This window comes from Coregonus clupeaformis, chromosome 12, assembly GCF_020615455.1.
Source record: "Coregonus clupeaformis isolate EN_2021a chromosome 12, ASM2061545v1, whole genome shotgun sequence".
Lineage (NCBI taxonomy): Eukaryota > Metazoa > Chordata > Actinopteri > Salmoniformes > Salmonidae > Coregonus > Coregonus clupeaformis.
The window spans coordinates 8,391,330-8,418,895 of NC_059203.1; the positions used below are offsets into that span (position 1 = coordinate 8,391,330).

Here is a 27,566-nt window from a genome sequence, read left to right on the forward strand (position 1 = left end):
AGGTGTTCAGACCCAGAGTCCTAAGCTTAGTGACGAGCTTGGAGGGGACAATGGTGTTGAATGCTGAGCTGTAGTCAATGAACAGCATTCTCACGTAAGTATTCCTCTTATCTAGGTGGGTGAGGGCAGTGTGAAGGGCAACTGAGATTGCGTCATCTATGGATCTGTTGGGGCGGTATGTAAATTCAGTGCGTCTAGGGTGGCTGGGATGGTAGAGTTAATGTGTGCCATAACTAGCCTCTCAAAGCACTTCATAATTACAGAAGTGAGTGCTACAGGGCGGTAGACATTTTGCCATGGGATGATTGTGGTCATCTTAAAACATGTGGGGATTACAGACTGGGACAAGGAGAGGTTGAAAATTACTGTGAATATGCCTGCCAGCTGTTCTGCGCATGCTCTGACAACGTGCCCTGGAATACTGCCGGGGCCCGTGGCCTTGCGAGTGTGGACCTGATTAAAGACCCTTCTCACGTCGGCCTCAGAGAGCAAGATCACCCAATCCTCTGGGTCGGTGATGGCCCTGACACCCGGCTCGATGTTGTTGTTGTCAAAGCGTGTATAGGATGCATTGAGTTCGTCTGGTAGAGAGGCATCGTTGGGAAGAACATGGTTGGGTCTTCCTTTGTAATCCGTAATGGACTGTAGCCCCTGCCAAATGTGGTGGGCGTCGGAGCCTGTGTTATATGATTCCACCTATTTCTACATTGTCCTTTTGCTCGTTTGATGACTATGCGGAGGTCATAGTGGGCCTTCTTGTACTTATTCCTGTCTTTGGCCATAGCATCAGGGTTGTCTACGATAGCTACAGTGGGGAGAACAAGTATTTGATACACTGCCGATTTTGCAGGTTTTCCTACTTACAAAGCATGTAGAGGTCTGTAATTTTTATCATAGGTACACTTCAACTGTGAGAGACGGAATCTAAAACAAAAATCTAGAAAATCACATTGTATGATTTTTAAGTAATTAATTTGCATTTTATTGCATGACATAAGTATTTGATACATTAGAAAAGCAGAACTTAATATTTGGTACAGAAACCTTTGTTTGCAATTACAGAGATCATACGTTTCCTGTAGGTCTTGACCAGGTTTGCAGACACTGCAGCAGGGATTTTGGCCCACACCTCCATACAGACCTTCTCCAGATCCTGCAGGTTTAGGGGCTGTCGCTTGGCAATACAGACTTTCAACTCCCTCCAAAGATTTTCTATTGGGTTCAGGTCTGGAGACTGGCTAGGCCACTCCAGGACCTTGAGATGCTTCTTACGGAGCCACTCCTTAGTTGCCCTGGCTGTGTGTTTCGGGTCGTTGTCATGCTGGAAGACCCAGCCACGACCCATCTTCAATGCTCTTACTGAGGGAAGGAGGTTGTTGGCCAAGATCTCGCGATACATGGCCCATTCCATCCTCCCCTCAATACGGTGCAGTCGTCCTGTCCCCGCTGCAGAAAAGCATCCCCAAATAATGATGTTTCCACCTCCATGCTTCACGGTTGGGATGGTGTTCTTGGGTTTGTACTCATCCTTCTTCTTCCTCCAAACACGGCGAGTGGAGTTTAGACCAAAAAGCTCTATTTTTGTCTCATCAGACCACATGACCTTCTCCCATTCCTCCTCCGGATCATCCAGATGGTCATTGGCAAACTTCAGATGGGCCGGGACATGCGCTGGCTTGAGCAGGGGGACCTTGCGTGCGCTGCAGGATTTTAATCCATGACGGCGTAGTGTGTTACTAATGGTTTTCTTTGAGACTGTGGTCCCAGCTCTCTTCAGGTTATTGACCAGGTCCTGCCGTGTAGTTCTGGGCTGATCCCTCACCTTCCTCATGATCATTGATGCCCCACGAGGTGAGATCTTGCATGGAGCCCCAGACCAAGGGTGATTGACCGTCATCTTGAACTTCTTCCATTTTCTAATAATTGCATCAACAGTTGTTGCCTTCTCACCAAGCTGCTTGCCTATTGTCCTGTAGCCCATCCCAGCCTTGTGCAGGTCTACAATTTTATCCCTGATGTCCTTACACAGCTCTCTGGTCTTGGCCATTGTGGAGAGGTTGGAGTCTGTTTGATTGAGTGTGTGGACAGGTGTGTTTTATACAGGTAACAAGTTCAAACAGGTGCAGTTAATACAGGTAATGAGTGGAAAACAGGAGGGCTTCTTAAAGAAAAACTAACAGGTCTGTGAGAGCCGGAATTCTTACTGGTTGGTAGGTGATCAAATACTTATGTCATGCAATAAAATGTAAATTAATTACTTAAAAATCATACAATGTGATTTTCTGGATTTTTGTTTTAGATTCCGTCTCTCACAGTTGAAGTGTCCCTATGATAACATTTACAGACCTCTACATGCTTTGTAAGTAGGAAAACCTGCAAAATCGGCAGTGTATCAAATACTTGTTCTCCCCACTGTATGTGTGCGGTAGCCCTGTTCTTTAGTTTAGCGCCAACTTCACTATTAATCCAGGGCTTTTGATTGGGGAAGCAGCGAACCCTCACCGTGGGTACATCATCGCCGATGCATTTTCGAATGAAGCCGGTGATGGAGGTGGATAGCTCGTCAATGTTATCGTCGAAGTCTCAAAACATATTCCAATCAGCGCTAGCAAAGCAGTCCTGTAGCATAACCTCTGTTTCTGGTGACCATTTCTCAACGGAGCGAATCGCAGGTACTTCCTGTTTCAGCTTCTGCTTGTAAACAGGAAGCAAGAGTATGGAGTCATGATCTGATTTGCTGAATGGTGGACAGGGGAGGGCCTTGTATGCTTGCTTGTGGGTAGAATAGCAGTGGTCTAGGACTTTATCGCCCCTAGTGGCGTTGGAGACGTGTTGATGGAAGTTGGGCATCACGTGTCTTAGTGATGCCGAATTAAACCAGAAAGGCAGCCTCTGGGTGTAGGTTTTGTTTATAGCCTTGTACAGTTCGTTAAGAGCCAGCTTGTTATTTTTCTTGTCCTGAGGTGGAATGTATACAGCAGTCATGATAAAAGCTGAAAACTCCCTCGGGAGGTAGAAGGGTCGGCATTTGACCATCATTCTATTCCAAGACGGGTGAACAGTGGGTCGACACTTCCACCGCACTGGAATTAGCACACCAGTTGGAGTTGATGAAGAGGCAAACCCCTCCCCTCCTCGATTTCCCCAACTTCACTGTCCTGTCTGCCCAATGAATGGAGAATTCATCGAGTTGGATAGCCGTGGGGGGTATCTTGTCCGAAAGCCATGTTTCTGAAAAGAAAATAATATTGCAGTTCTGAGAGTCTCGTTGGTAGCAAATCCACGATCGGAGGTCATCCATCTTATTATGAAATGATTGTACATTAGCCAGTAGAATGGAGGGAATTGGTGCCCGATTTTCCCTTCGCCTTAATCTCACCAGGATCCCCCCTCACTTGCCTCTGTAACGCTGACGCTTCCGCTTGGGTAGCTTAAAAATTGGGTTAGAATTACAGAGAGAGCCCAGGGCAGATGAGTCGAAGTAGAAGAAATAACAAAATAACAATAATCACAAAATAGCAAAGTTGGGTCGGCGCTTGCAAAATGCAGTATGAGCACCAAAGGCCCTCAAACAAAGGCACAGGGGAAAGAAGAGAAGAGAAAAAATAGAGAGCAAGAGAGAGAGGGGAAGGACCAGAACGAGGAGAGAGAAAATGGAGTAGAGAAAGAGGGAGATAGGGATGCATATAGAGAGTTTGATGAAATGTATCAGGAGTATATCTAACTCCACTAATGAGATATTTCATATTTATTTTTAATAAAAAAGTATGTTAGTCATTGTCCATCTATAAAATTGCTTCTGCAGTCATGACTCCACAGAACCTTGTGGTGAAAAGTAGATAAAACCCATCATGTCAATGGAAGCTTTGCTCAATACCTATTTTAAACAGTGTCCTTCATTATACTTTAGACATAAAATCACTTCCAAGCACTTACCTGATAACAGTCGACGTAGACCTTCACTCTCCTTTGAGATTATATCAGAATCCTGAGCTGAATACTGTTAAAAGGCATTTCTTGTGCACTTTTATAGGATCTATTGAAAAGGTGCCCTCTCAGTATCTAGAGGTTCAGGACCCAGCTCTGGTAACATCACTACTGTGCAAATAAACAAAAACGTCTCCAACAAATAAAAAGGGGGATATGTTGGACTAAGCATGCAAAAAAACGAGGTTTGCTGAAGGACGACGAACACAACCTTTGCATATCAAAGCAGATTTAATTCTGCAAACTCCATTGAGATCACTAACATTTCTGTGTCTCTGCAGAGCACGTCTCTGTGTGCCACCTAGAAAGTGTTCTGGAGCGTCAGGCTTGGCTGGGTTCCATTAGATTTCCCCCGCGGGTCATCCATCGCCCCCAGGACGGGCGAGAGAGCACCCAGCCCCGAGGTGATTAACGGAAGAAAGATGGCTGCGGCCCCAGCGTAAATCCAGAGGGATTTCAGGTGGAACACAGGCGCTTGTCTACCGATGAGGAATGGTACTGAGCCTGGCCCAATCCTGCCTGGAAATCTCTCCTCTCACTACTCACTCCATTCTCACTCCCACCATTTTAAAGAACAAATCTGAGGGGTTGAGAGGGAGGAAGAGAAAGAGAGTGTGTAGGGTGAGGGGAGAAATAAAGAAGAAAGAGAGTGGGAGGGAGAGAAAGAAAGAAAGAAAGAAAAATAAATAAAGGAGATGTCGAGAACGAACAAACGAGAGAGAGTAAGAGAGAGAGAGAATGGAAGAGAGAGAGAGAGAGAGAGAGAGAGAGAGAGAGAGAGAGAGAGAAAAGGAGAGCGAAAGAGAGGGAGAGCTGGGCGATCGAGAGGGAGAGAAGGAAGGAGAGCATGAGCGGAAACCTGCAAACCCCTGAGGTAATATTAGTGAGGCCCATCTGTTGAACATCTGGACTGAGGAGCCAAACACCTCCAGCACCCTGATCAGGAAATCAGAGATGGCAGAGCGTCTCTCTGTGATCATGATGGAGGAGATAGATGAAGCAATAGATATATATTACTACCAAGCACATGAGGCATACAGGTGATTTTGAGCAAATGTATGATTAGAGTAAACACATTACAGGACATTTTGAGAGGAAATGTTATATCCTTGAGCTGTTTTGAGAGGTCATAACGTGCAATACTATGGGACACAAGAAACAAGTAATTCAGTGATATCAGAAAACAAGAGACTTGAATGAGACCAGTAAGAAGAGTGATATCCCAAGATACAGCACCCAACACCCAGTGAGTCCAGAACACAACGGGTCAAGAGACAGGATGACAGAAGCAGTAGCATCAGCAGCTCAGAACACACATCTTCATCTTCATCTCCATGTTCATCCATTCTCTTCATTGTCAAGTTAAGAAGAAATAAAAAAGAAAGTCTACTTTAAGATTGGTCGTACATCTGAAAACACCCCGCAAGTGTTTGGGCTTAATGTCACATCGCGATATTCTCAACTCTTTACAACACATTGTTTTTAATACCCAAGCTAGGGAGTAAGGACTAATTGGAAAGAAACATGCCGCTGGCCAAGCTTCGGCCTACAGTTGAGCAGAAAGCCAGCACAGTGCTTTCTCAGAGTCAGTGACAGACATTTTTCTATATTTCTTCTTCTCCTCCCATCCATCCCTCTCTCTTTATGGCTAGTCTCCTGTGACAGTGTCCCAACAAGCTACTGACCAGAGAGGTTTGGAGTCCGACGGCCTTCATTATTTTAGGGGGAGGTACTGATACCTCTCACCTCTACCATATGAAACATAACTTATCACATAATTGCATAGCAACAAATGCAAATATCTCTCTCTTTCTCTCTGATATGAAAGTCAACTGTGTAAGCACAGGAATGCTGATGATACTGGCGGATTACGCCAGGTGCTGATGGTGGGGGTGAATGACCACACAGAAATGCTGCCGTGTAAGCTTGGGCGGTATACCGTTTATACCGTATACCGGGGGATTTTGAAATCAACGTTATACAACACTGCTTATAAGTTAACTTTCTAAAATGTGCCAAATCAATTATTTTCAGCTCAGGGCTCCAGCTATGCATTTGGTTAGCTAACTTGCTAGCTAAGTGACTAGCTTGCAAGAGCAAGCTTCTTGGTTACAGCAGAGACAATCAATCCCCTCCTGGATCAAGATCGCTGCTGCCTAAATAATTTTCTTAAAATAAAATATGTATAATTTTTTTGTTTGGAAATAAATAGTGCCCCTTTTGTGCACTGCCAGTAATACCATATACGGTATATGGTTCAGGAATGGTATGAAGGTATGCAAATCTGGATACCGCCCAACCCTACTGCTGTGTCAGAGGAAAAGGCCACCATATTCAAATAGCCTGATAATTAGAGCTTGGTGCTAGGAATGGGAAGTTTCTATAAAAATATAGAAAATATTACTCAAAGGTGGCATGTCACAGGAATCAATAGGGTTCCCATTAAACACTGCCTCTCCTCGTGCTGCTCTAAGAAAGAAGTAGCCACTTTCTCTCTCTCTTCCTCCCTCTCTCCTTCTCTTCTGCATTTCCTCTGAAACTCTTTTTTTTTTATCTTTAAAAAAGGACTTTAACAAGCAAAACACTCCTCTGACTCTCAAATCCCACTTCTGAGGGGAATTCCAGCTAATTAATTTTATGAAATTATTAATGAAAGAGAGATGCATACTTTAAAGCAGGGGTGGGCAAACATTTTGGCTCGAGGGTCAGCAGCGGGCCACACAGATTTTTGGGGGAATGATTTGTTTATCAAAAGATATTTGCAGGCCAGAAAAAGGGCAGTTATTTGAAAACGTATAGGTCCATTATACACAAAATATACAAAAGTATGTGGACACCCCTTCAAATGAGTGGATTTGGCTATTTCAGCCACACCCGTTGCTGACAGGTGTATAGAATCGAGCAAACGGCCATGCAATCTCCATAGACAAACATTGGCAGTAGAATGGCCTTACTGAAGAGCTCAGTGACTTTCAACGTGGCACCGTCATTGGATGCCACCTTTCCAACAAGTCAGTTGTCAAATTTCTGCCCTGCTAGAGCTGCCCCGGTCAACTGTAAGTGTTGTTATTGTGAAGTAAAAACGTCTAGGACAACAACGGCTCAGCCGCAAAGTGGTAGGCCACACAAGCTCACAGAACGGGATCACCGTAGCGCGTAAAAATCGTCTGTCCTCAGTTGCAACACTCACTACCGAGTTCCAAACTGCCTCAGGAAGCAACGTCAGCACAAGAACTGTTCGTCGGAAGCTTCATGAAATGGGTTTCCATGGCCAAGCAGCCGCACACAAGCCTAAGATCACCATGCGCAATGCCAAGCGTCGGCTGGAATGCCAGGAGAACGCTACCTGCCCCAATGCATAGTGCCAACTGTAAAGTTTGGTGGAGGAGGAATAATGGTCTGGGGATGTTTTTCATGGTTCGGGCTAGGCCCCTTAGTTCCAGTGAAGGAAAATCTTAACACTACAGCATACAATTATGTTCTAGACGATTCTGTGCTTCCAACTTTGTGACAACAGTTTGGGGAAGGCCCTTTCCAGTTTCAGCATGACAATGCCCCTGTGCACAAAGTGAGGTCCATACAGAAATGGTTTGTTGAGATTGGTGTGGAAGAACTTGATTGGCCTGCACAGAGCCCTGACCTCAAACCCATCGAACATCTTTGGGATGCATTGAAACGCAGACTGCGAGCCAGGCCTAATCGCCCAACATCAGTGCCCGACCTCACTAATGCTCTTGTGACTTAATGGAAGCAAGTCCCCGCAGCAATGTTCCAACATCGAGTGGAAAGCCTTCCCAGAAGAGTGGAGGCTGTTATAGCAGCAAAGGGTGGACCAACTCCATATTAATGCCCATGATTTTGGAATGAGATGTTCGATAAGCAGGTGTCCCCCCCCCCCAACCCTGCTTTAAAAGCTGACGTGGGCTCTGTGAAACTGTCTTCTCATTCTTTGATTAACAGGGAGGGATGTGGTGATGTTTCATGATGTACCCCAGAGACCCATCCAGCAGTGTTTCTGTTGATGTGAGAAGTTCTGTACATTCAGTATTCATAATGGCTGGTTGGGGCTGTTTGTGCTACAGTGATTTGTGAAGGATCAATCTATCTGACTTTCACTATAGCTGTGACAAATGACTGGTGTGACATTGACCATCACGCTTTCTCACTGCAGATTCAGCATTAGGTGACTGCCAGTGATCTGCATGCATTACTTTAGTGCACAAACAAGAATGGTCAGAGAGAGACAGAGACAGAGAGAGAGAGAGAGGGCGAGAGAGAGAGAGAGAGAGAGAGAGAGAGAGAGAGAGAGAGAGAGGGCGAGAGAGACAGAGCGAGAGAGAGAGAGAGGGCGAGAGAGACAGAGTGAGAGAGAGAGAGAGAGAGAGAGAGAGAGATGGGCAGCAGGAGAGGGCATTGTAGTTTAAACAGCCTCCCCAGAAGTAAGACAAATTGGGCAGTGCAGCCAACTCCACAGCCCTTGTCCCCATCTCTCAGAGGAGGAAGCCAACATCTCCCAAGCATTAAAGTGGAAAAACCAACGGCACTGTGAGAACTTAATGAGGAGGGCTCATACTGCTCTCTACTCTGAGGCCCGCTGCTGACTCTGTGACACAACACTTCATGGCATGTGGTGATTTTCTCTCTTTTTTATTTTCTCTCTTGTTCTTTTTTTTTTCTTTTTTCTTTTTTGTCAGGGAAATGCGAGTGGATATCAAGGCTGTAACCAGCCAAGACATCTCAGTCACCTCAGTGCAACACTAATGCATTTGGACTGTGGAAAGGGCATGCCACATCTCTGTGACTATTATTCTCTAGGAGCAGGTAGACATTACACAGTTTATCAACCCCTCTGTACATACTAAAATGCAACACCTATGAGAAACAAGTGGGGCAATGAAAGGAAACAAGTATCCTGGTTCGGTCCACTGACAAATAGCAGTAGGAGTGAAGCATTATTTAAAAATAACATTATTATTTCAGTTCACCAGTAGCCTCTTTTCTATTGTATTCTATTCAGGCAAAAGCTAAGTGTTAGCTATTTTAACTTCATTACAGCCTTGCACCTCCAACACATAGTGGATAATGGAGAAAGGCTAAAGTTTAGTTGCTAAAGCTTTCCCAAAAGAGTCTAGCCTCACTCAGAGCAGAAAATGACATTGCAGCAGGTTTGTGTTCTCTTTGTAAATATTTGATGGAGTTACAAATCATGAGTGATTGGAAGATTGGAGTGAGAGCCTTGACTTTGTTTTGGTACTGCCAGTGCAAGGGAGTAAAAAGGTCCAGAATCGATGAAGGGGGTGAAAATAAAAATTAATTTAAAGAGAGGCAGGCAGGCATGCAGGCTAGGAGGCGACGGGTCCGACGAAACGGGAACGGTGATGGATGAAGTTTAGCACTCTCTCACCAAGGGTCTGATTGAGCGGCCGAACAAACACTGAGAATTAATGCCAGTGATAATCCAAAGTAAGCACATTGGGAAACTGACTGAGCCTCATATAAACAATTTCAGACTTATTCCCCCCTCAAAGTTTTTCTAAAATAAAAGTTAAAAGGTAAAACAAAAAGTCCAGTTCAAATGTGCTATGAGTCACACTGTATGGTAATGAAACTAAAGGTATTTATTTAGTCATTAGCATCCCAGAGAGAAGGTCATCATTCAAAATGATATCCTTAATTGTCCTCAACAGTTTGCATTTTGATGCTGACATTGAGGCTCATGCTGAATCTTAATTATTAATTGTTTATTGCATTAATGTATCCCATTGCTAATACCACACATCATTGAGCACTCAACCACCACACAAAACCACACAGACCTGTGTGTGTGTGTGTGTATGTGTGTGTGTGTGTGTCCTTCCTGCGTCTATACTTAGCATTCCATGGTTGCTAGAGCAGCGGTAACGGAGGATCACTTGACAACCTCACGGGAAGAAAAGCATTTAACTTCATCGGCACTGGCTTGAGCTGCTTAATTTGTTATTAATGTCTCCTCCATAGCTACAGCAACATACTAATTGTGACCGCAGAGTAAGGTAGAGACAGAGAGAGGGAGAAGGAGAGCAGAAAAGAAGGAAAACAAGGCTGATTCTGAAAACTCAGATGGGGATAGTATACAGAGGACTAAAACAGTGTTATATTATAATAATAATAATAATATGCCATTTAATAATAATAATAATATGCCATTTAGCAGACGCTTTTATCCAAAGCGACTTACAGTCATGCGTGCATAAATGTTTTGTGTATGGGTGGTCCCGGGGAACGATCCCACTACCTTGGTGTTACAAGCGCCGTACTCTACCAGCTGAGCTACAGAGGACCACAATTATATTAAATTATAAGGCCGTATAAGTCTACTACTACTCACATGTGAAACCCATTATAATTAGAAATGTGATATTTGCCCACCTCAGAGGTGATACAGAGGTGCTGTAGGAGTGAATACGAGTGACCAAATGTATTTTGACACCAAGAAAAATTCTGGACTTTACACTGTGCCTTTTAATTGCAAATCATTATTCATGCAAATCATTTAGAAAACGCTGAGAAAAAGGTTGCATTGCTTAAAGCTCCCCATGCAGTCATTTTAAGTAAATGTTTAAATAATCACTGTATGTCTAATAAATCACTGTATGTTTATTTCATGAAAATAACTCAAAATATACAGTATCTTTAATAATTAATTTCCCTGAGCCTCCTTTTGCCAGTGAAATGTTCAGTCTGATCGTGTGGGCGTGTTGATACAAATTTAAATATATTTCTACAATGGGTGTAATGAATACTCAGGGAGAAAAAGGTGTAGATTCACGTGCAGAGTGTGGCAGGTGTTTATTTCACCTTCGCAGAAGGCAGGAATTGTGGTCACAGGCAGGCAATGGTCATACACAAGTAGGCAAACAGGCAGGAAAATCAAAACTAGGACTGAAGGCTATAACTGGTTCTCACAAAAAAGCTAGGAAAATGCTTAGTAGAGTCAAAACGAACAACACCTCACAAGGCACAAACAGAATGAACTGAACTAAATAAGGAGCTGATGAGACCAGGTGAGTAACTAACACTGGTGAAATCAATGAACAAAAATGTAAGACAGGGCTACGTTCAAGAACACAAAGAAACAGGGCTACGTTCAAGAACACAAGGTTGACTAAGAAAATAAATACAGAACCTTACAATGGGTTGGTCAAAACAAGCATTGTGATTGGTTGAGACGCATTCTAAGCCATACTAAAAAACCTATTTAGCATGGATAAGCCAATTCATTAGCTTAATCTCCACTGTAAAAAGCATATAGACATTATTTCCCCTTGCTTCCAGTCTAACATTTGGTTTGCAACAACGGGGGTTTGTACAAACGTTGCGGTCGTTCTCTCGACATTTGCAACATTGTTTCAATATTGAAATTCGATCTCCACTGTCCTATTTTGAGTTAACGTGTCAGAACGAGACAGACATCTTTTCTCAGCCAGTCAAAATCATGAACCAGCAAAATTTGTATGGATATATACAAATAAATGTTAATAGAACAACAGGTCAAATGAAATGCAGCTACTTTGCTGTTATTATAGTTTAGCACAGCCTCTCGTGTACAATTGCTTTATTAAATACACAGCCCTGATTGGCAGATAGGATCGTCTAGACTCTAGAGCCTACCCCACTTACACCTTCAAGGAGGATAGGAGGATATACAGTGAGGGAAAAAAGTATTTGATCCACTACTGATTTTGTACGTTTGCCCACTGACAAAGACATGATCAGTCTATACTTTTAATGGTAGGTTTATTTGAACAATGAGAGACAGAATAACAACAACAAAAATCCAGAAAATGGAAAATTGATTTGCATTTTAATGAGGGAAATAAGTATTTGACCCCCTCTCAATCAGAAAGATTTCTGGCTCCCAGGTGTCTTTTATACAGGTAACGAGCTGAGATTAGGAGCACACTCTTAAAGGGAGTGCTCCTAATCTCAGCTTGTTACCTGTATAAAAGACACCTGTCCACAGAAGCAATCAATCAATCAGATTCCAAACTCTCCACCATGGCCAAGACCAAAGAGCTCTCCAAGGATGTCAGGGACAAGATTGTAGATCTACACAAGGCTGGAATGGGCTACAAGACCATCGCCAAGCAGCTTGGTGAGAAGGTGACAACAGTTGGTGCGATTATTCGCAAATGGAAGAAACACAAAATAACTGTCAATCTCCCTCGGCCTGGGGCTCCATGCAAGATCTCACCTCGTGGAGTTGCAATGATCATGAGAACGGTGAGGAATCAGCCCAGAACTACACGGGAGGATCTTGTCAATGATCTCAAGGCAGCTGGGACCATAGTCACCAAGAAAACAATTGGTAACACACTACGCCGTGAAGGACTGAAATCCTGCAGCGCCCGCAAGGTCCCCCTGCTCAGGAAAGCACATATACGGATTCAGAGGAGAACTGGGTGAAAGTGTTGTGGTCAGATGAGACCAAAATCGAGCTCTTTGCCATCAACTCAACTCACCGTGTTTGGAGGAGGGGGAATGCTGCCTATGACCCCAAGAACACCATCCCCACCGTCAAACATGGAGGTGGAAACATTATGCTTTGGGGGGGGGGTTTTCTGCTAAGGGGACAGGACAACTTCACCGCATCAAAGGGACGATGGACGGCGCCATGTACCGTCAAATCTTGGGTGAGAACCTCCTTCCCTCAGCCAGGGCATTGAAAATGGGTCGTGGATGGGTATTCCAGCATGACAATGACCCAAAACACACGGCCAAGGCAACAAAGGAGTGGCTCAAGAAGAAGCACATTAAGGTCCTGGAGTGGCCTAGCCAGTCTCCAGACCTTAATCCCATTGTCACGCCCTGACTCAGGGGACGCTTATATGTTGAGTCAGGGTGTGTATATTCTTTGTTGTTTATGTTCTATGTTTGTGTTCTAGTATGTGTGGATCTATGTTGGCCGGTGTGGTTCCCAATCAGAGGCAGCTGTCGCTCATTGTCTCTGATTGGGGACCATACTTAGGCAGCCTAGTGGCACTGTCTAGTTGTGGGATCTTGTTCCGTGTAAGGTATGTTGTGTGTGCTACCTTGGACTTCACGTTTCGTTTCATTTGTTGTTTTGTCGTGGTGTTTATCAGTTAATAAACATGTACGTATATCACACTGCGCCTTGGTCTGTCCCGTCATTAGACGAACGTGACAGAAGATCCCACCAAACAAGGACCAAGCAGCGTGCCGAGGAGGAGCAGAGAGGATGGACTTGGCGGGAGATAAGAGAGGATCTGGCAACCCGAGAGGCAACCCCAAGAACATTTTGGGGGGGGGGCACACGATGTGGATGACGAGGCAGCAGGAGGCCGTGAAAGGGCGGATCTGCAGGTTAGGAGAGGAGGCCACCATGTTATGGGGGCTGTTGGTTCAGAGGGAGGTGCTACAGGATGCTAAAAGGGAGAAGGAAAAAGTAGAGGCACGGCGAGAGGAGCTGGTTAGGCAGCAGAAGGAGCGGGGATTAATAAAGGAACCCAGTCCTGCTCCTCGCACCAAGCAAGTGGTGCGTGTCGCCAGTCCGGTCCGGCCCGTTCCTGCTCCCCGCACCAAGCCAGTGGTGCGTGTCGCCAGTCCGGCCCGGCCTGTTCCTGCTCCTCGCACCAAGCCTGTGGTGCGCGTCGCCAGCCCGGCCCGGCCTGTTCCTGCTCCTCGCACCAAGACAGTGGTGCGCGTCGCCAGCCCGGCCCGGCCTGTTCCTGCTCCTCGCACCAAGCCAGTGGTGCGCGTCGCCAGCCCGGCCCGGCCTGTTTCTGCTCCTCGCACCAAGCCAGTGGTGCGCGTCGCCAGCCCGGCCCGGCCTGTTCCTGCTCCTTGCACCAAGGCAGTGGTGCGCGTCGCCAGCCCGGCCCGGCCTGTTCCTGCTCCTCGCACCAAGCCAGTGGTGCGCGTCGCCAGCCCGGCCCGGCCTGTTCCTGCTCCTCACACCAAGCCGGTGGTGCGCGTCGCCAGCCCGGCCCGGCCTGTTCCTGATCCTCGCACCAAGCCAGTGGTGCGTGTCGTCAGCCCGGCCCAGACCGTTACTGCTCCTCGCACCAAGCCAGTGGTGCGCGTCGCCAGCCCAGCCCGGCCCGTTCCTGCTCCTCGCACCAAGCCAGTGGTGCGTATCGCCGGCCCGGCCCGTTCCTGCCCCTCGCACCAAGCCAGTGGTGCGTGTTCCTAGTCAGGTCCGGCCCGTGCCTGCTCCTCGCACCAGACCAGTTGTGCGTTTGTCCAGTCCGGCACGGCCCGTGCCCATTCCACCGGTGCCTGGTCCGGCACCGGTCAGCTGCTCCACTCCGGAGACAGAGCAGTCCGCTCCACCGGTGTCTGATCCAGCTCCGGTCAGCTGCGCCACTCCGGAGCCAGAGCAGTCCGCTCTACCGGGGTCCAGTCCAGCTCCGGTCAGCGGCTCCACTCCGGAGGCCAGAGTAGTCCGCTCCACCGGTGCCTGATCCAGCTTCGGTCAGCGGCTCCACTCCGGAGCCAGAGTAGTCCGCTCCACCGGTGCCCAGTCCTGCTCCGGTCAGCGGCTCCAGTCCAGACCATGACGTCAGCCCCTCTCCAGGTTCGGGGTCTCCCACACCAGGGTCCAGACAGGGCCTGGCGTATCGTGGGAGGAAGGAGAGGGGAAGCAGCGCGCCGAGGTCCAGACCAGACCAGGGGCGCAACAGGGAGGCGGAGAGTGAGAGGTCGTCACGCCCCGAGCCGGATCCGCCTCCGAGGCGGAATGCCCACCCGGCCCCTACCCTGTTATGTTTATGTTGTGTGGTCGGAGTCCGCACCTTTGGGCGGGGGTACTGTCACGCCCTGACTCAGGGGACGCTTATATGTTGAGTCAGGGTGTGTATATTCTTTGTTGTGTATGTTCTATGTTTGTGTTCTAATATGTGTGGATCTATGTTGGCCGGTGTGGTTCCCAATCAGAGGCAGCTGTCGCTCGTTGTTTCTGATTGGGGACCATACTTAGGCAGCCTAGTGGCACTGTCTAGTTGTGGGATCTTGTTCCGTGTAAGGTATGTTGTGTGTGCGCTACCTTGGACTTCACGTTTTGTTTCATTTGTTGTTTTGTCGTGGTGTTTATCAGTTAATAAACATGTACGTGACACCCATAGAAAATCTGTGGAGGGAGTTGAAGGTTCGAGTTGCCAAACGTCAGCCTCGAAACCTTAATGACTTGGAGAAGATCTGCAAAGAGCAGTGGGACAAAATCCCTCCTGAGATGTGTGCAAACCTGGTTGCCAACTACAAGAAACGTCTGACCTCTGTGATTGCCAACAAGGGTTTTGCCACCAAGTACTAAGTCATGTTTTGCAGAGGGGTCAAATACTTATTTCCCTCATTAAAATGCAAATCAATTCATAACATTTTTTACATGCGTTTTCTGGATTATTTTTTTGTTATTCTGTCTCTCACTGTTCAAATAAACCTACCATTAAAATTATAGACTGATCATGTCTTTGTCAGTGGGCAAACGTACAAAATCAGCAGGGGATCAAATACTTTTTTCCCCTCACTGTATATGCAAATATTAGATTTCTGGTCAGAATAATCAGATCAGATTGTGATGTCATGCTGTTGGCCAAAAAGTTCATCCCACTTGAACAGGCTGAAATTCCAGGCGTTTTATTCAGAAAGCTCTTACACTAAAAGGGTATTATCATAATTTTCAGTGTTTTTCGACCTCATAGTGTGGAAATATCTTCTTCTTTTTTAAGGAATATGACGTTTTTGACTGCACTGCCCCTTTAACACTTTAAATGACGAACTACCCTGGATCACAAAAAAAGTGAAGAGGAAGTGAAGAGGAACGGAGTGAAGGGAGACTTTCACTGTTCAAAAAGGCTAAGAAATCAATATGAGATATTTGAATTTGTTTCAATCGATTGTCTGCACTCAATAGAGCACTTACAGCTAATAGGCTTGATAGAGAACATAAGAGCTGTAACGTGTGTGGGTTTCAGTCAAAGCAACTGTAGAGTCCGAAAATCTATCACTAGGCAAACACCATACAACTAACAGAGTTCCAATCAAGCTCTTCCATTCCATTTGTTTGTGATAAAACCCCACTTTTCATCTATCTAACAACAACAATCAAATCTGTAAAAATAAACCGAAACCGAAATCCACGGAACTGACATCCTCCCTGGCACCGCTCCGCTCCTCAGGCTCCAGGGCCAGGCAGCCTGGCAGGCAGCGTTACCAGCACCGAGGGGGTGAGAGTTTAACCCTCTCTCTGTCTCACCACCTCCCCCTCCTCTCTCCCTCTCACAGCAGGCATCACATGGTGAACTGGGCTGTCCATTACATTTAGAGGCCTGCATGCACCCAGGTCTGTGAAGAGCAGTGGCAGGGTTTGGGGAAATGGGAGGAGGAGTGTATGCCCTGTCAGTAGTACTTCCTTTGGTCTCCACACAGTTCCTGTTACGCCCTCTGGTCTCCCGTCTTTACCCCATCTGTGACAGTACTGCTAGGAGAGAGGTAACTATCTGCAGGTTGCTGTCACCTCTACTGCAGCCCAACATTCAGCTGCTCCTATAGGACATTGGAAATGCTACGACTTGCCTTTTCTCAACCTCTAATCTGCCTCTCTGGTAAACATGGCAAGCGTACTTGAATTGAAGATAAGTATGTGCAGCAAGGTCTAAATCATTACTTGACATGTGCACAACTAACTCGCTATTATCTTGCATTGCCCTTTGTCACCTTCATCACCCATTGTGAGGAAAATATTTTGACCATTGTTACTAGTCCATGTATTAGAATACATGGGATACAGTACAATACAATTGTATGAAAGCATTCCAGGCAGTATATTCCAGGCACTTCAAATTAAACATTAGCAAGATGTGCGATTTGAAAAAGTATCTACTTCAATGCATGATGTGGGATAATGGACACCCTGCATCTAACAGCGTGAGATGTGTTTCTCACAGAGAGAGAGAGAGGGCTGGGCAGGAAACACGCTAACTGAACAGGAGCGCACTGGAAGCAATCAGAACGAGCCCACAAAAAGAGAGGGAAGAAAACAGGGAGAAGGAGAGCAGAAAGAGCAGAGAAAGAGAGAGATTGTTTCAAAGCAGCAAAGGGCAGACCGGTGAATAATTCCAGAACCTTGAAAAGAATTATGGGAAACTCCCACCCCTTCCAATTGAAAATTATCCAGTGAAGACTTTATTAAAACAATGAGCTGGAACAATAGAAAAGGCGACGCCGAAGCCCACTGTTGAATGAAGCTGCATATATTTTCAGCAGTCCATTAAACCCAAGAGCTATGGCAGGAAAAAGGGAAGGCAGCCCGGAATCTTCCCAGCACGGACCGCGTTTCCCAGCAGCTCACTGGGCTTCGGAGCTTATGAAGCGAAAAACTGATGAGAGACAGATTAAACAACGGGAATGTCTAACTCAGCAGAAATGCTGATGAAAACTCTAAACACAGATTTTCAATTATGTATTATTCAAATGATCGTTCTTATTATGACTATTGTGAAAATATTAATTAGCAGTAATATTAGCATTCATAATTGCCCTAATGTCGTAAATAACAGCATGAGTACCAGAACGCTAATTCTGATAACTCCAATAACCACAACACATTGCAGTGTGCCGTCGTATAGTTCAGCATCTCTCTCCACAAGAACCCTGTACAAAATCACTAAGCAACTGCAACATGACAGCGTCCCACAGTTAACTGTCTGCTTCCCCCCATATCTTTTAATCAATCTATTAGGGGGAGCTTGGCGACGATGACAGGCCCAGAGACTGATAAAGTGACCTGGCAGACATTTGAGCTGCTCCGGTTTGTGCGTGAGGCAGATAATAGCCAGTGCTGGAAGAGATGATAATGATGATAATGTTGTTACTGAGGCCAAGAGCATATCCAATCTTCCCTAAATGTCAACCTTACTATCGCACGCTGTGACTCTGAATTTAAGGCACTGCCTGCTCAGAATGGATAATAAACACATTATTTCATTATATCAGACTCAAACAATTGCACTCTCCCCAGATGACAATGAAGGGAAGGTAAATAAATAAAAAAGGAGCGGTAAAAATGAAAAGAGCTTCTCATAAGATTACAATGACTGCTTTGTTTTGCTTGTTCTGTGAACAACATACATTCATTTCACAGACATGGGGACTGATCGAAGGCCAAACAGATCTCTTTCCCTCTCTCCCCGTCTTTCCTAGTCGCTCTGGTCTGAATGGTGGAGAGGTGAGTGACAGGGCGATGTGCTCTGTCTTTCATTACCAGCCTAGCTGTGGCTGGACTCATAGTACCCTCACACCCGGGCTGGACGCTGGAGTCAGTGCTCTGTGGCAGGAGACACCCCGCAGTGATATTGAGCACTTTTTATATCCCGAACAGATGTTTGTGCGTCCCAATGCAAACTGACCATTACGGGAGACTGAAGAGTGCAGCAGCCTCTTTCACAGAAACATGACAAGAATAATAAAGTTGCCATCTTGTCCATCTCCGTCTACAGTGTTCAGCTGTATTGTTGGAAGACCTGACATTGAAGGAGACCGTTGATAACAGTTAAAGCACTTTTAATGAGCAGGGGGTAAAGCTCACAGTTTGTAATAAACTATTACAGTCCTATAAACTAGTTAATAATAGGTTAGCTATACAAAACAGAAAATAATGGTAGCTCAATTGGTAGAGCATGGCGCTTGTAACGCCAGGGTAGTGGGTTCGATCCCCGGGACCACCCATACGTAAAAATGTATGCACACATGACTGTAAGTCGCTTTGGATAAAAGCGTCTGCTAAATGGCATATTATTATTATTATTATTATTATTATTATTATTAAATACAAAATCATATATTCTCTAACTTTTAGTCATTTGGTGTCTCTTTCACTCTCTTACTATAACTTCAGTCATAACTAAAAACGATCACTTTAGTCATACAACTGCTTGTGGCAACTGCTGCACATGATACATCACAGAAGTGATCACACTCTGCTTTTCTCTCCATGTACTGCTACCTGTCCCACCCAATCCCCTAGTGCAGCATACAGCAGGCTGATTGATACCTTGAAGTTTGGCACACCAGCAGAGTGAGATATATATATATATATATATATATATATATATATATATATATATATATATATATATATATATATATATATATATAGATAGATAGATAGATATATATAGAGAGAGAGAGAGAGAGAGAGAGAGAGAGAGAGAGAGAGAGCGAGAGAGAGCGAGAGAGAGAGTTCCAGTCCCTTCTGTGACAATGTCCTGTTCCTCAAGCATTCATCACTCCTCTAATTCCAAATCGAGTATGAAATGTTGATTTCTCAGTAAAGTAACCTATGTTTTGTTTCACCACAGCCAAACGGTACAAACCAGGGGTGATGAATTATACTTGGTTTTTGATTTGCAAAGAGCACACAGCACAGTAATAGATTATTACTTTCACATTTTAGAGTGAGAGAAAATATGATAAGTTAACCAAACACACAGAGAGAGAGACCGCGAGGGAGTAGAGAGAGACACAATGTATTTCTGCATGTAAATGAGCATTAAAAGGTTATGCTTTGCTTATGCACTTCATGCATCACCTGTAGCTGGATACTAGGCATTCAATTACATAATATATCTTCAGTGTGTAAAGGAATGTAATTGCATATCTAGGCTACATGGGAGTGAAAATGTGTGTATTGGCTTCCAAATACCGGCTCAAGACGATGTGTAATGCATCTCATTCAAAATGTAACTATTGCATTTGTGTTGCGGATTCCAGGAGCGTCCATCGCAGGCAACAAATACATTCATTGGACCCGGTGTAAAGATGATCAAATTCAAAAAGCTTGAGGAAACTCCCGCTCAAGGTCACCCAAATTAAAATTATACTAAAACAACCATAGTGACAGCGGTGCGAATCTTCTAAGCGTCCGTGCGATATATAGCCTATTATTCGTCTGAGCATAGTAAAATATTGACAATTATTTGTAGGAATGTTTCTATTTACCATTCCAAATGATGAAGCTCCGTGAGCAACATTTCCATTGTTGCAGGCAGTCATTTTTCTCAAATTTTCTTTTTGCCAAGTCAGAATGGAGTTTTAGTTCAATATCGGCGTCAAATGGACAACACATTTGGGTAACCTATTTATTTGTGTCAATGACCTGCTGTTGCTTGCGTGCTAACGATGACCGTTTTATATGCTTAATGGGTTTATCCATAACCTTGTAGTTAGACGCATTTGGAATGTGATATAATAGACTATACAACAATAAATCTGCATGGTTTTCAATGCCATTGATTTGCCTTTCCGCACTGCAGCCGCACGGCTTGGAGTTAACGGTTTCGTTGCATGGGTGCTCCGCGCTGTCAATTATCAAGGCTATTTCTGAGGATTGCAATACTTTTCAGATCGTTGTTGCAACAAAAGACTATATTGTTTATAGGCTACACTAATTCTTATCATGAGCTTTCCTGTTGATATAGCCTACCCCGCCGCGAGTTAATCTGGGGATAAAGTGGAAGGGAGTTTCACCACCTTTGGACCAGTATAGCCTACTGGAGATTTAATAGATTCACGAAAAATTTGCATGGAAAAGCAAATACTTTTGCGAGAGAAATCTATATTTCCAGAGTACCAAACGCTATCGTGGATCGTGGCTGTTGTCTGATTGAACGTGTAGCCTAGCATACAGACTAATTATGAAAAAATCGCAAGGAACAAATTGGCACTAAATTATGTTATAGGCTACTGCACATCATGTCAACGTTACATTACTTTAATATTCCACTAGAGTATGGGCCGAGTTTAGTCATATTGCACTAATGTTTCCTAGACTACTACACGACTTCTCAAGTCATGAAAATGACCAAGCTCGGAAAAGAGGAGAGATGTGACTTCGAAAAACTTACCAGGATGACAGTCGGCCCAAAAGAGCACGAAGGCAGACAAAATCAGAGACAAGATCCACCAGCAACACGATTGCAGTAGCCTCCGCATGACAAAATGAACATCGAGAGCAAAAAGGGCAACTGTTGAGTTATCCGTCTGATCAAATAATCAATGTCCGCTGCGTAAAAGCAGAGCAAATACTGCTAAATGTAGGCTAGTGACTGTTCTGTGAAATTCAGTGCGGGTCTGGAACGTCCAGAAAATAGTATTTACTTCTCAAAACCCCCTTCCAAACAGCTTCTTGATACTCCCAAAGAAAAACATGTCAGTTAGGAGAGATATAGCTTTCGAGCTTCAATCAGTTCATTTATCAAGGATAGAGGGGGTAGGAGCAGAGGACACTAGTGGCAGTAGTCCATGCAGCGGAGAGCTGCAGCAGTTCTGCTGGCGAAAACAGAAATGGAATCGTTGGAGCGGCACTGGAAGTGTTCCATTCCTCCATCCAGGAAGTAGCGTGTGAGCCAAAGTCTGGCAGAGACTTTAAAACAGGCTTGGGAGAAAAGGCGAGGAGAGGAGGGAGAGAGGTGCAGAGAGAGAGAGAGAGAGAGAGAGAGAGAGAGAGAGAGATGCAGAGCTCAATCCTCCGGATCCTAGCGCCTGGGAGTATTAACTATTAAAGCAATAGCATAGAAATCCACTTTTTAGAGCTGAAAAATGATGGCCAGAGTTTACCCATGATGTTGCACAACGATTTAAGTCAATAAGTCATCGTTTTAGTCAAAGTATGATATATTTGGGCTTGAAGTGACACATCCGAATTTCCCACTGCAAATCCGTGTGAAAGCGGTGTCTTTTCCTATGATACCCTCCCTGACCCAGTCTGTAATACCAACATGTTTCAAGCAGACCACCATAGTCCCTGTGCCCAAGAACGCCAAGGTGACCTGCCTAAATGACTACCGCCCCATTGCACTCACATCTGTAGCCATGAAATGCTTTGAAAGGCTGGTCATGGCAAGAGGGCAAGACAATGCCTATTCCCTATCAGCAGGCTGAAAAGATTTGGCATGGGACCTCAGATTCTCAAAAAGTTATACAGCTGCACCATCGAGAGCATCTTGACTGGTTGCATCACCGCTTGGATGGCAACTGCTCAGCATCCGACCGCAAGGCGCTACAAAGGGTAATGCGTACGGCCTAGTACGTAACTGGGGCCGAGCTTCTTGCCATCCAGGACCTCTATACCAGGCGGTGTTAATTATCAAAGACTCCAGCCACCCAAGTCATAGACTGTTCTCTCTGCTACCGCACAGCAAGTGGTACCGGAATGCCAAGTCTGGGACCAAAAGGCTTCTTAAAAGTTTACATCCCCAAGCCATAAGAGTGCTGAACAGTTAATCAAATGGCTACCCAAACTATTTGCATTGACCCCCTTATTTTAATCTTATGTTTTGCACTGACTCTCTTGCACAGGCTCGATGTACACTCACTAGACCTAACCACACACTCACACATACTACACTGACACTCCAACACACACACACACACACACATATACATTCACATTCCTTCACACTCTTCACATACGCTGATGCTACTCTCTGTTTATTATCTATGCATAGTCACTTTACCACTACCTACATGTACATAGTACCTCAATTACCTCGACTAACTTGTACCCCTGCACATTGACTCGGTACCGGTACCCCTTGTACATAGCCTCATTATTGTTATTTTATTGTGTTACTTTTTTTCTTTCGTTTATTTAGCCAATTTTTCTTACTTTTTAAAACTCTGCATTCTTGGTTAAGTAAGCATTTCGCTGTAAGGTCTACACCTGTTGTATTCGGCGCATGTGACAAGTTCAAGGAACTTATAGTTAGTTACATGTCATTTGCAGTGTGCATGATCATGAACAAAGTCATTGTAGCCTATCATTTCACTTCCCCTGTGAGAACCATGAGCACGGGGTGATTTTGCTTTGCTGTACTGCAGCCGAAGCCTGACAGCAGCCTACCTACCAAAGGTTTTGTATTTGTATTTATTAGGGATCCCCATTAGCTGCTGCCAAGGCAGCAGCTACTCTTCCTTGGGTCCTGCAACATTAAGGTGTTTATATACAATTTAAAATATTACATGACATTATATTTCATAACACTTTACCCAATACATTTAGTGTGTTCCCTCAGGCCACTACTCCACTATCACATATTTACAATACAACATCCATGTGTACGTGTGTGTAGAGTGAGTGTCTATATGTATGTGTGTATGTGCCTGTGTGTGTCTCTTCACAGTCACTGCTGTTCCACAAGGTGTATTTTTAACTGTTTTTTAAATCTGATTCTACTGCTTGCATCAGTTTCCTGATGTGGAATAGCGTTCCATGTAGTCATGGCTCTATGTAGTACTGTGCGCCTCCCATAGTCCGTTCTGGACTTGGGGACTGTGAAGAGACCTCTGGTGGCATGTCTTGTGGGGTATGCATGGGTGTCGGTCAATTCTGCTCATCGACACCTCTCACAAAAACAAACAGTGATGAAGTCAATCTCTCTTCCACTCTGAGCCAGGAGAGACTGACATGCATGTCATCAATGTTAGCTCTCCGTGTACTTTTAAGGGCCAGCCGTGCTGCCCTGTTCTGAGCCAACTGCAATTTTTGTGGCACCTGACCACACTACCGAACAGTAGTCTAGGTGCAACAAAACTAGGGCCTGTAGGACCTGCCTTGTTGAAAGTGTTGTTAAGAAGGCAGAGCAGCGCTTAATTATGGACATACTTCTCCCTATCTTAGCTACTGTTGTATCAATACAGTGAGGGAAAAAAGTATTTGATCCCCTGCTGATTGTGTACGTTTGCCCACTGACAAACAAATGATCAGTCTATAATTTTAATGGTAGGTTTATTTGAACAGTGAGAGACAGAATAACATCAAAAAAAATCCAGAAAAACGCATGTAAAAAATGTTATAAATTGATTTGCATTTTAATGAGGGAAAAAAGTATTTGACCCCTCTGCAAAACATGACTTAGTACTTGGTGGCAGAACCCTTGTTGGCAATCACAGAGGTCAGACGTTTCTTGTAGTTGGCCACCAGCTTTGCACACATCTCAGGAGGGATTTTGTCCCACTCCTCTTTGCAGATCTTCTCCAAGTCATTAAGGTTTCGAGGCTGACGTTTGGCAACTCGAACCTTCAGTTCCCTCCACAGATTTTCTATGGGATCAAGGTCTGGAAACTGGCTAGGCCACTCCAGGACCTTAATGTGCTTCTTCTTGAGCCACTCCTTTGTTGCCTTGGCCGTGTGTTTTGGGTCATTGTCATGCTGGAATACCCATCCACGACCCATTTTCAATGCCCTGGCTGAGGGAAGGAGGTTCTCACCCAAGATTTGACAGTACATGGCCTTGTCCATCGTCCCTTTGATGCGGTGAAGTTGTCCTGTCCCCTTAGCAGATAAACACCCCCAAAGCATAATGTTTCCACCTCCATGTTTGACGGTGGGGATGGTGTTCTTGGGGTCATAGGCAGCATTCCTTCTCCTCCAAACACGGCGAGTTGAGTTGATGCCAAAGAGCTCCATTTTGGTCTCATCTGACCACAACACTTTCACCCAGTTCTCCTCTGAATCATTCAGATGTTCATTGGCAAACTTCAGACGGGCCTGTATATGTGCTTTCTTGAGCAGGGGGACCTTGCGGGCGCTGCAGGATTTCAGTCCTTCACGGCGTAGTGTGTTACCAATTGTTTTCTTGCTGACTATGGTCCCAGCTGCCATGAGATCATTGACAAGATCCTCCCATGTAGTTCTGGGCTGATTACTCACTGTTCTCATGATCATTGCAACTCCACGAGGTGAGATCTTGCATGGAGCCCCAGGCCGAGGGAGATTGACAGTTATTTTGTGTTTCTTCCATTTGCGAATAATCGCACCAACTGTTGTCACCTTCTCACCAAGCTGCTTGGCGATGGTCTTGTAGCCCATTCCAGCCTTGTGTAGGTCTACAATCTTGTCCCTGACATCCTTGGAGAGCTCTTTGGTCTTGGCCATGGTGGAGAGTTCGGAATCTGATTGATTGATTGCTTCTGTGGACAGGTGTCTTTATACAGGTAACAAGCTGAGATTAGGAGCACTCCCTTTTAAGAGTGTGCTCCTAATCTCAGCTCGTTACCTGTATAAAAGACACCTGGGAGCCAGAAATCTTTCTGATTGAGAGGGGGTCAAATACTTATTTCCCCCATTAAAATGCAAATCAATTTATAACATTTTTGACATGCGTTTTTCTGGATTTTTTTGTTGTTATTCTGTCTCTCACTATTCAAATAAACCTATGATTAAAATTATAGACTGATCATTTCTTTGTCAGTGGGCAAACATACCAAATCAGCAGGGGATCAAATACTTTTTTCCCTCACTGTATGCTTTGACCATGACAGTCTACAATCCAGGGTTACTCCAAGCAGTTTAGTCACCTCAACTTGCTCAATTTCCACATTATTCATTATGAGATGTAGTTGAGGTATAGGGTTAAAAAAATATATATATATATTAGGGCTGTCAAAAATAGCGCGTTAACGACGTTAATTAGTTGTTTGCTGTTAATTACGTCAATTTTTTTAACGCATTTCACGCATGCGCAGTGTGACAAATTATTCAGGTCAGGAAAGTGGTTGGGAGCTAGAGGCGAGATGGAGCAAGGTGAGCAAAGTGGGCCTATTGACGGATTCAAATATAAAAAGAATGATGATGGTACAGTTAACAAGTACAAGGTTATTTGCAAGATTTGTAAGAAGGAGTTTCAATTTCACCGGAGCTGTTCAAGCTTGAAGTACCATGTCAACGCCAAACATGCGTTTGCTGGGCCGTCAGATTCAGCAAGTGGTTTGCGCCAGACCACGCTGAATGTTTGCAGGCAATTAACAAAATCAACCTCAGATAATTTGACCAACACAATAGCAAAATGGATTGCAAAGGATTGTAGACCCATTAGCATTGTAGAAGACTCAGGTTTCCTTGATGTTTTGCAAGTGGCGTCTCAAGACTCATTCTATAAGCCACCGTCAAGAGCCACAGTTATGAAGAAAATCCACGAGCTCTATGAAAACGAAAAAGAAAAAAGGAAAGAGGTCTTGGCTCAAGTAAATCATATCGCCCTGACAGGAGACCATTGGACATCAGTGAGTAACAACAATTACCTCGGAGTAACTGCACATTTAATCAGTGACACGTGGGAACTGAAGTCTTTTGCGCTGACTATATTAAAAACTGAGGAGCGTCATTTTGCGGAGGCTTGTAAAGAACAAAATTGTGCAAAATGTGGGAAAAATGTGGTAGGTCACTTATGATTTGACTACATTTATTGCTTTCTGTTCAATTGAATACTGTAAATTGTACATCCTGGTTAAGAGGAATGCCAAAGAGGAAGTGATGGAACATTACAAAGACAAATATTATGGTGTGTAGTATGTTTCAGCTTGATTTAAAACACCATTATTTGGCTGTGTTAATAAACAGACATAATATGAAAATTATGTATCTGTGTCCTGTTATTTATCTTTTGGTATGCATTTCAGAAAAAAAATGGTTAGGATTCAGGTGTAATTGCAAATAGTGATTAATCATGATTAATCCACTGAAAATTCTGATTAATTTGATTAAAATTTTTAATCATTTGACAGCCCTAATATATATATATATATATCACATTTACAGAGGATCTGCAGAGAAGAATGGGAGAAACTCCCCAGATAATGAGTAAAGGGTCTGACTACTTATGTGAATAAGGTATTTCTGTTTTTTATTTGTATCAAATCATTGGCAAAAAAGCAAACATTTCTAAAAACCTGTTTTTACTTTGTTATTATGCAGTATTGTGTGTAGATTGATGAGGAGTTTTATTTATTTAATCCATTTTAGAATAAGGGGTCTGAATACTTTACGAATGCACTGTATAGGCCTACATGGCTACATCCCCCTCAGTGTGTGGGGGTAACAACTAACAAGCAAACAGGACAAAGCCATAAACAGATATGGCCTTGACATAGGATACACAGCTTCAGCTTTGACATATAATAGATTCTGTTGGCAAACTGTCAACAACATACAATGCCGATTGCAGTGGAAAAACATTCTCATTCAACCACAATGAGCTACCCCTGTAGGCTACACATGCTACACATGCAAACATATAGCTTAAGCAAAACGCCAAACATTGTTTGGTCCTTAACTTGACTGTTAGTCTACAGCTGTTGTTTACGAACCATGTGACAAACAACATTTTATTTTATTTAACACTAATACTGCATAACAGATGTACTGTAACTAAAATGAATGACAACTGGTGTCAGCTTCTGGCAACTCATTTTGCACAGGTATGACCATCTGAAGAGTTTACATTTTACAGTATATTATCATATAATTATTAAACAACTTCTAGTGGTGGCGGTCGATTGGATACACTAGCAACTTTTATGATGAGCCAGTTTCAATACATGTGAGGCTGGCAGAATACAGAATAGACAACATCTCTGTCTGACATAAGTCTATCCATTACCACAACATCTCTGTCTGACATAAGTCTATCCATTACCACAGCATCTCCGTCTGACATAAGTCTATCCATTACCACAGCATCTCTGTCTGACATAAGTCTATCCATTACCACAGCATCTCTGTCTGACATAAGTCTATCCATTAC

General features: G+C 44.3%; 1 protein-coding gene across 2 annotated transcripts in view; it reads right to left on the reverse strand.

Moving 5' to 3' along the window:
• LOC121577761 (receptor-type tyrosine-protein phosphatase gamma-like) overlaps positions 1-21,386 on the reverse strand; it is a 283,598-nt gene extending 262,212 nt beyond the window's left edge. For both annotated transcript variants that reach the window (XM_045223696.1, XM_045223695.1), the window contains exon 1: positions 20,889-21,386. In XM_045223696.1, the coding sequence (XP_045079631.1) occupies positions 20,889-20,976 (88 nt within the window). In that variant the 5' untranslated portion in view covers positions 20,977-21,386. The remainder of the gene's footprint in view (positions 1-20,888) is intronic.
• Positions 21,387-27,566: the final 6,180 nt, after the last annotated feature.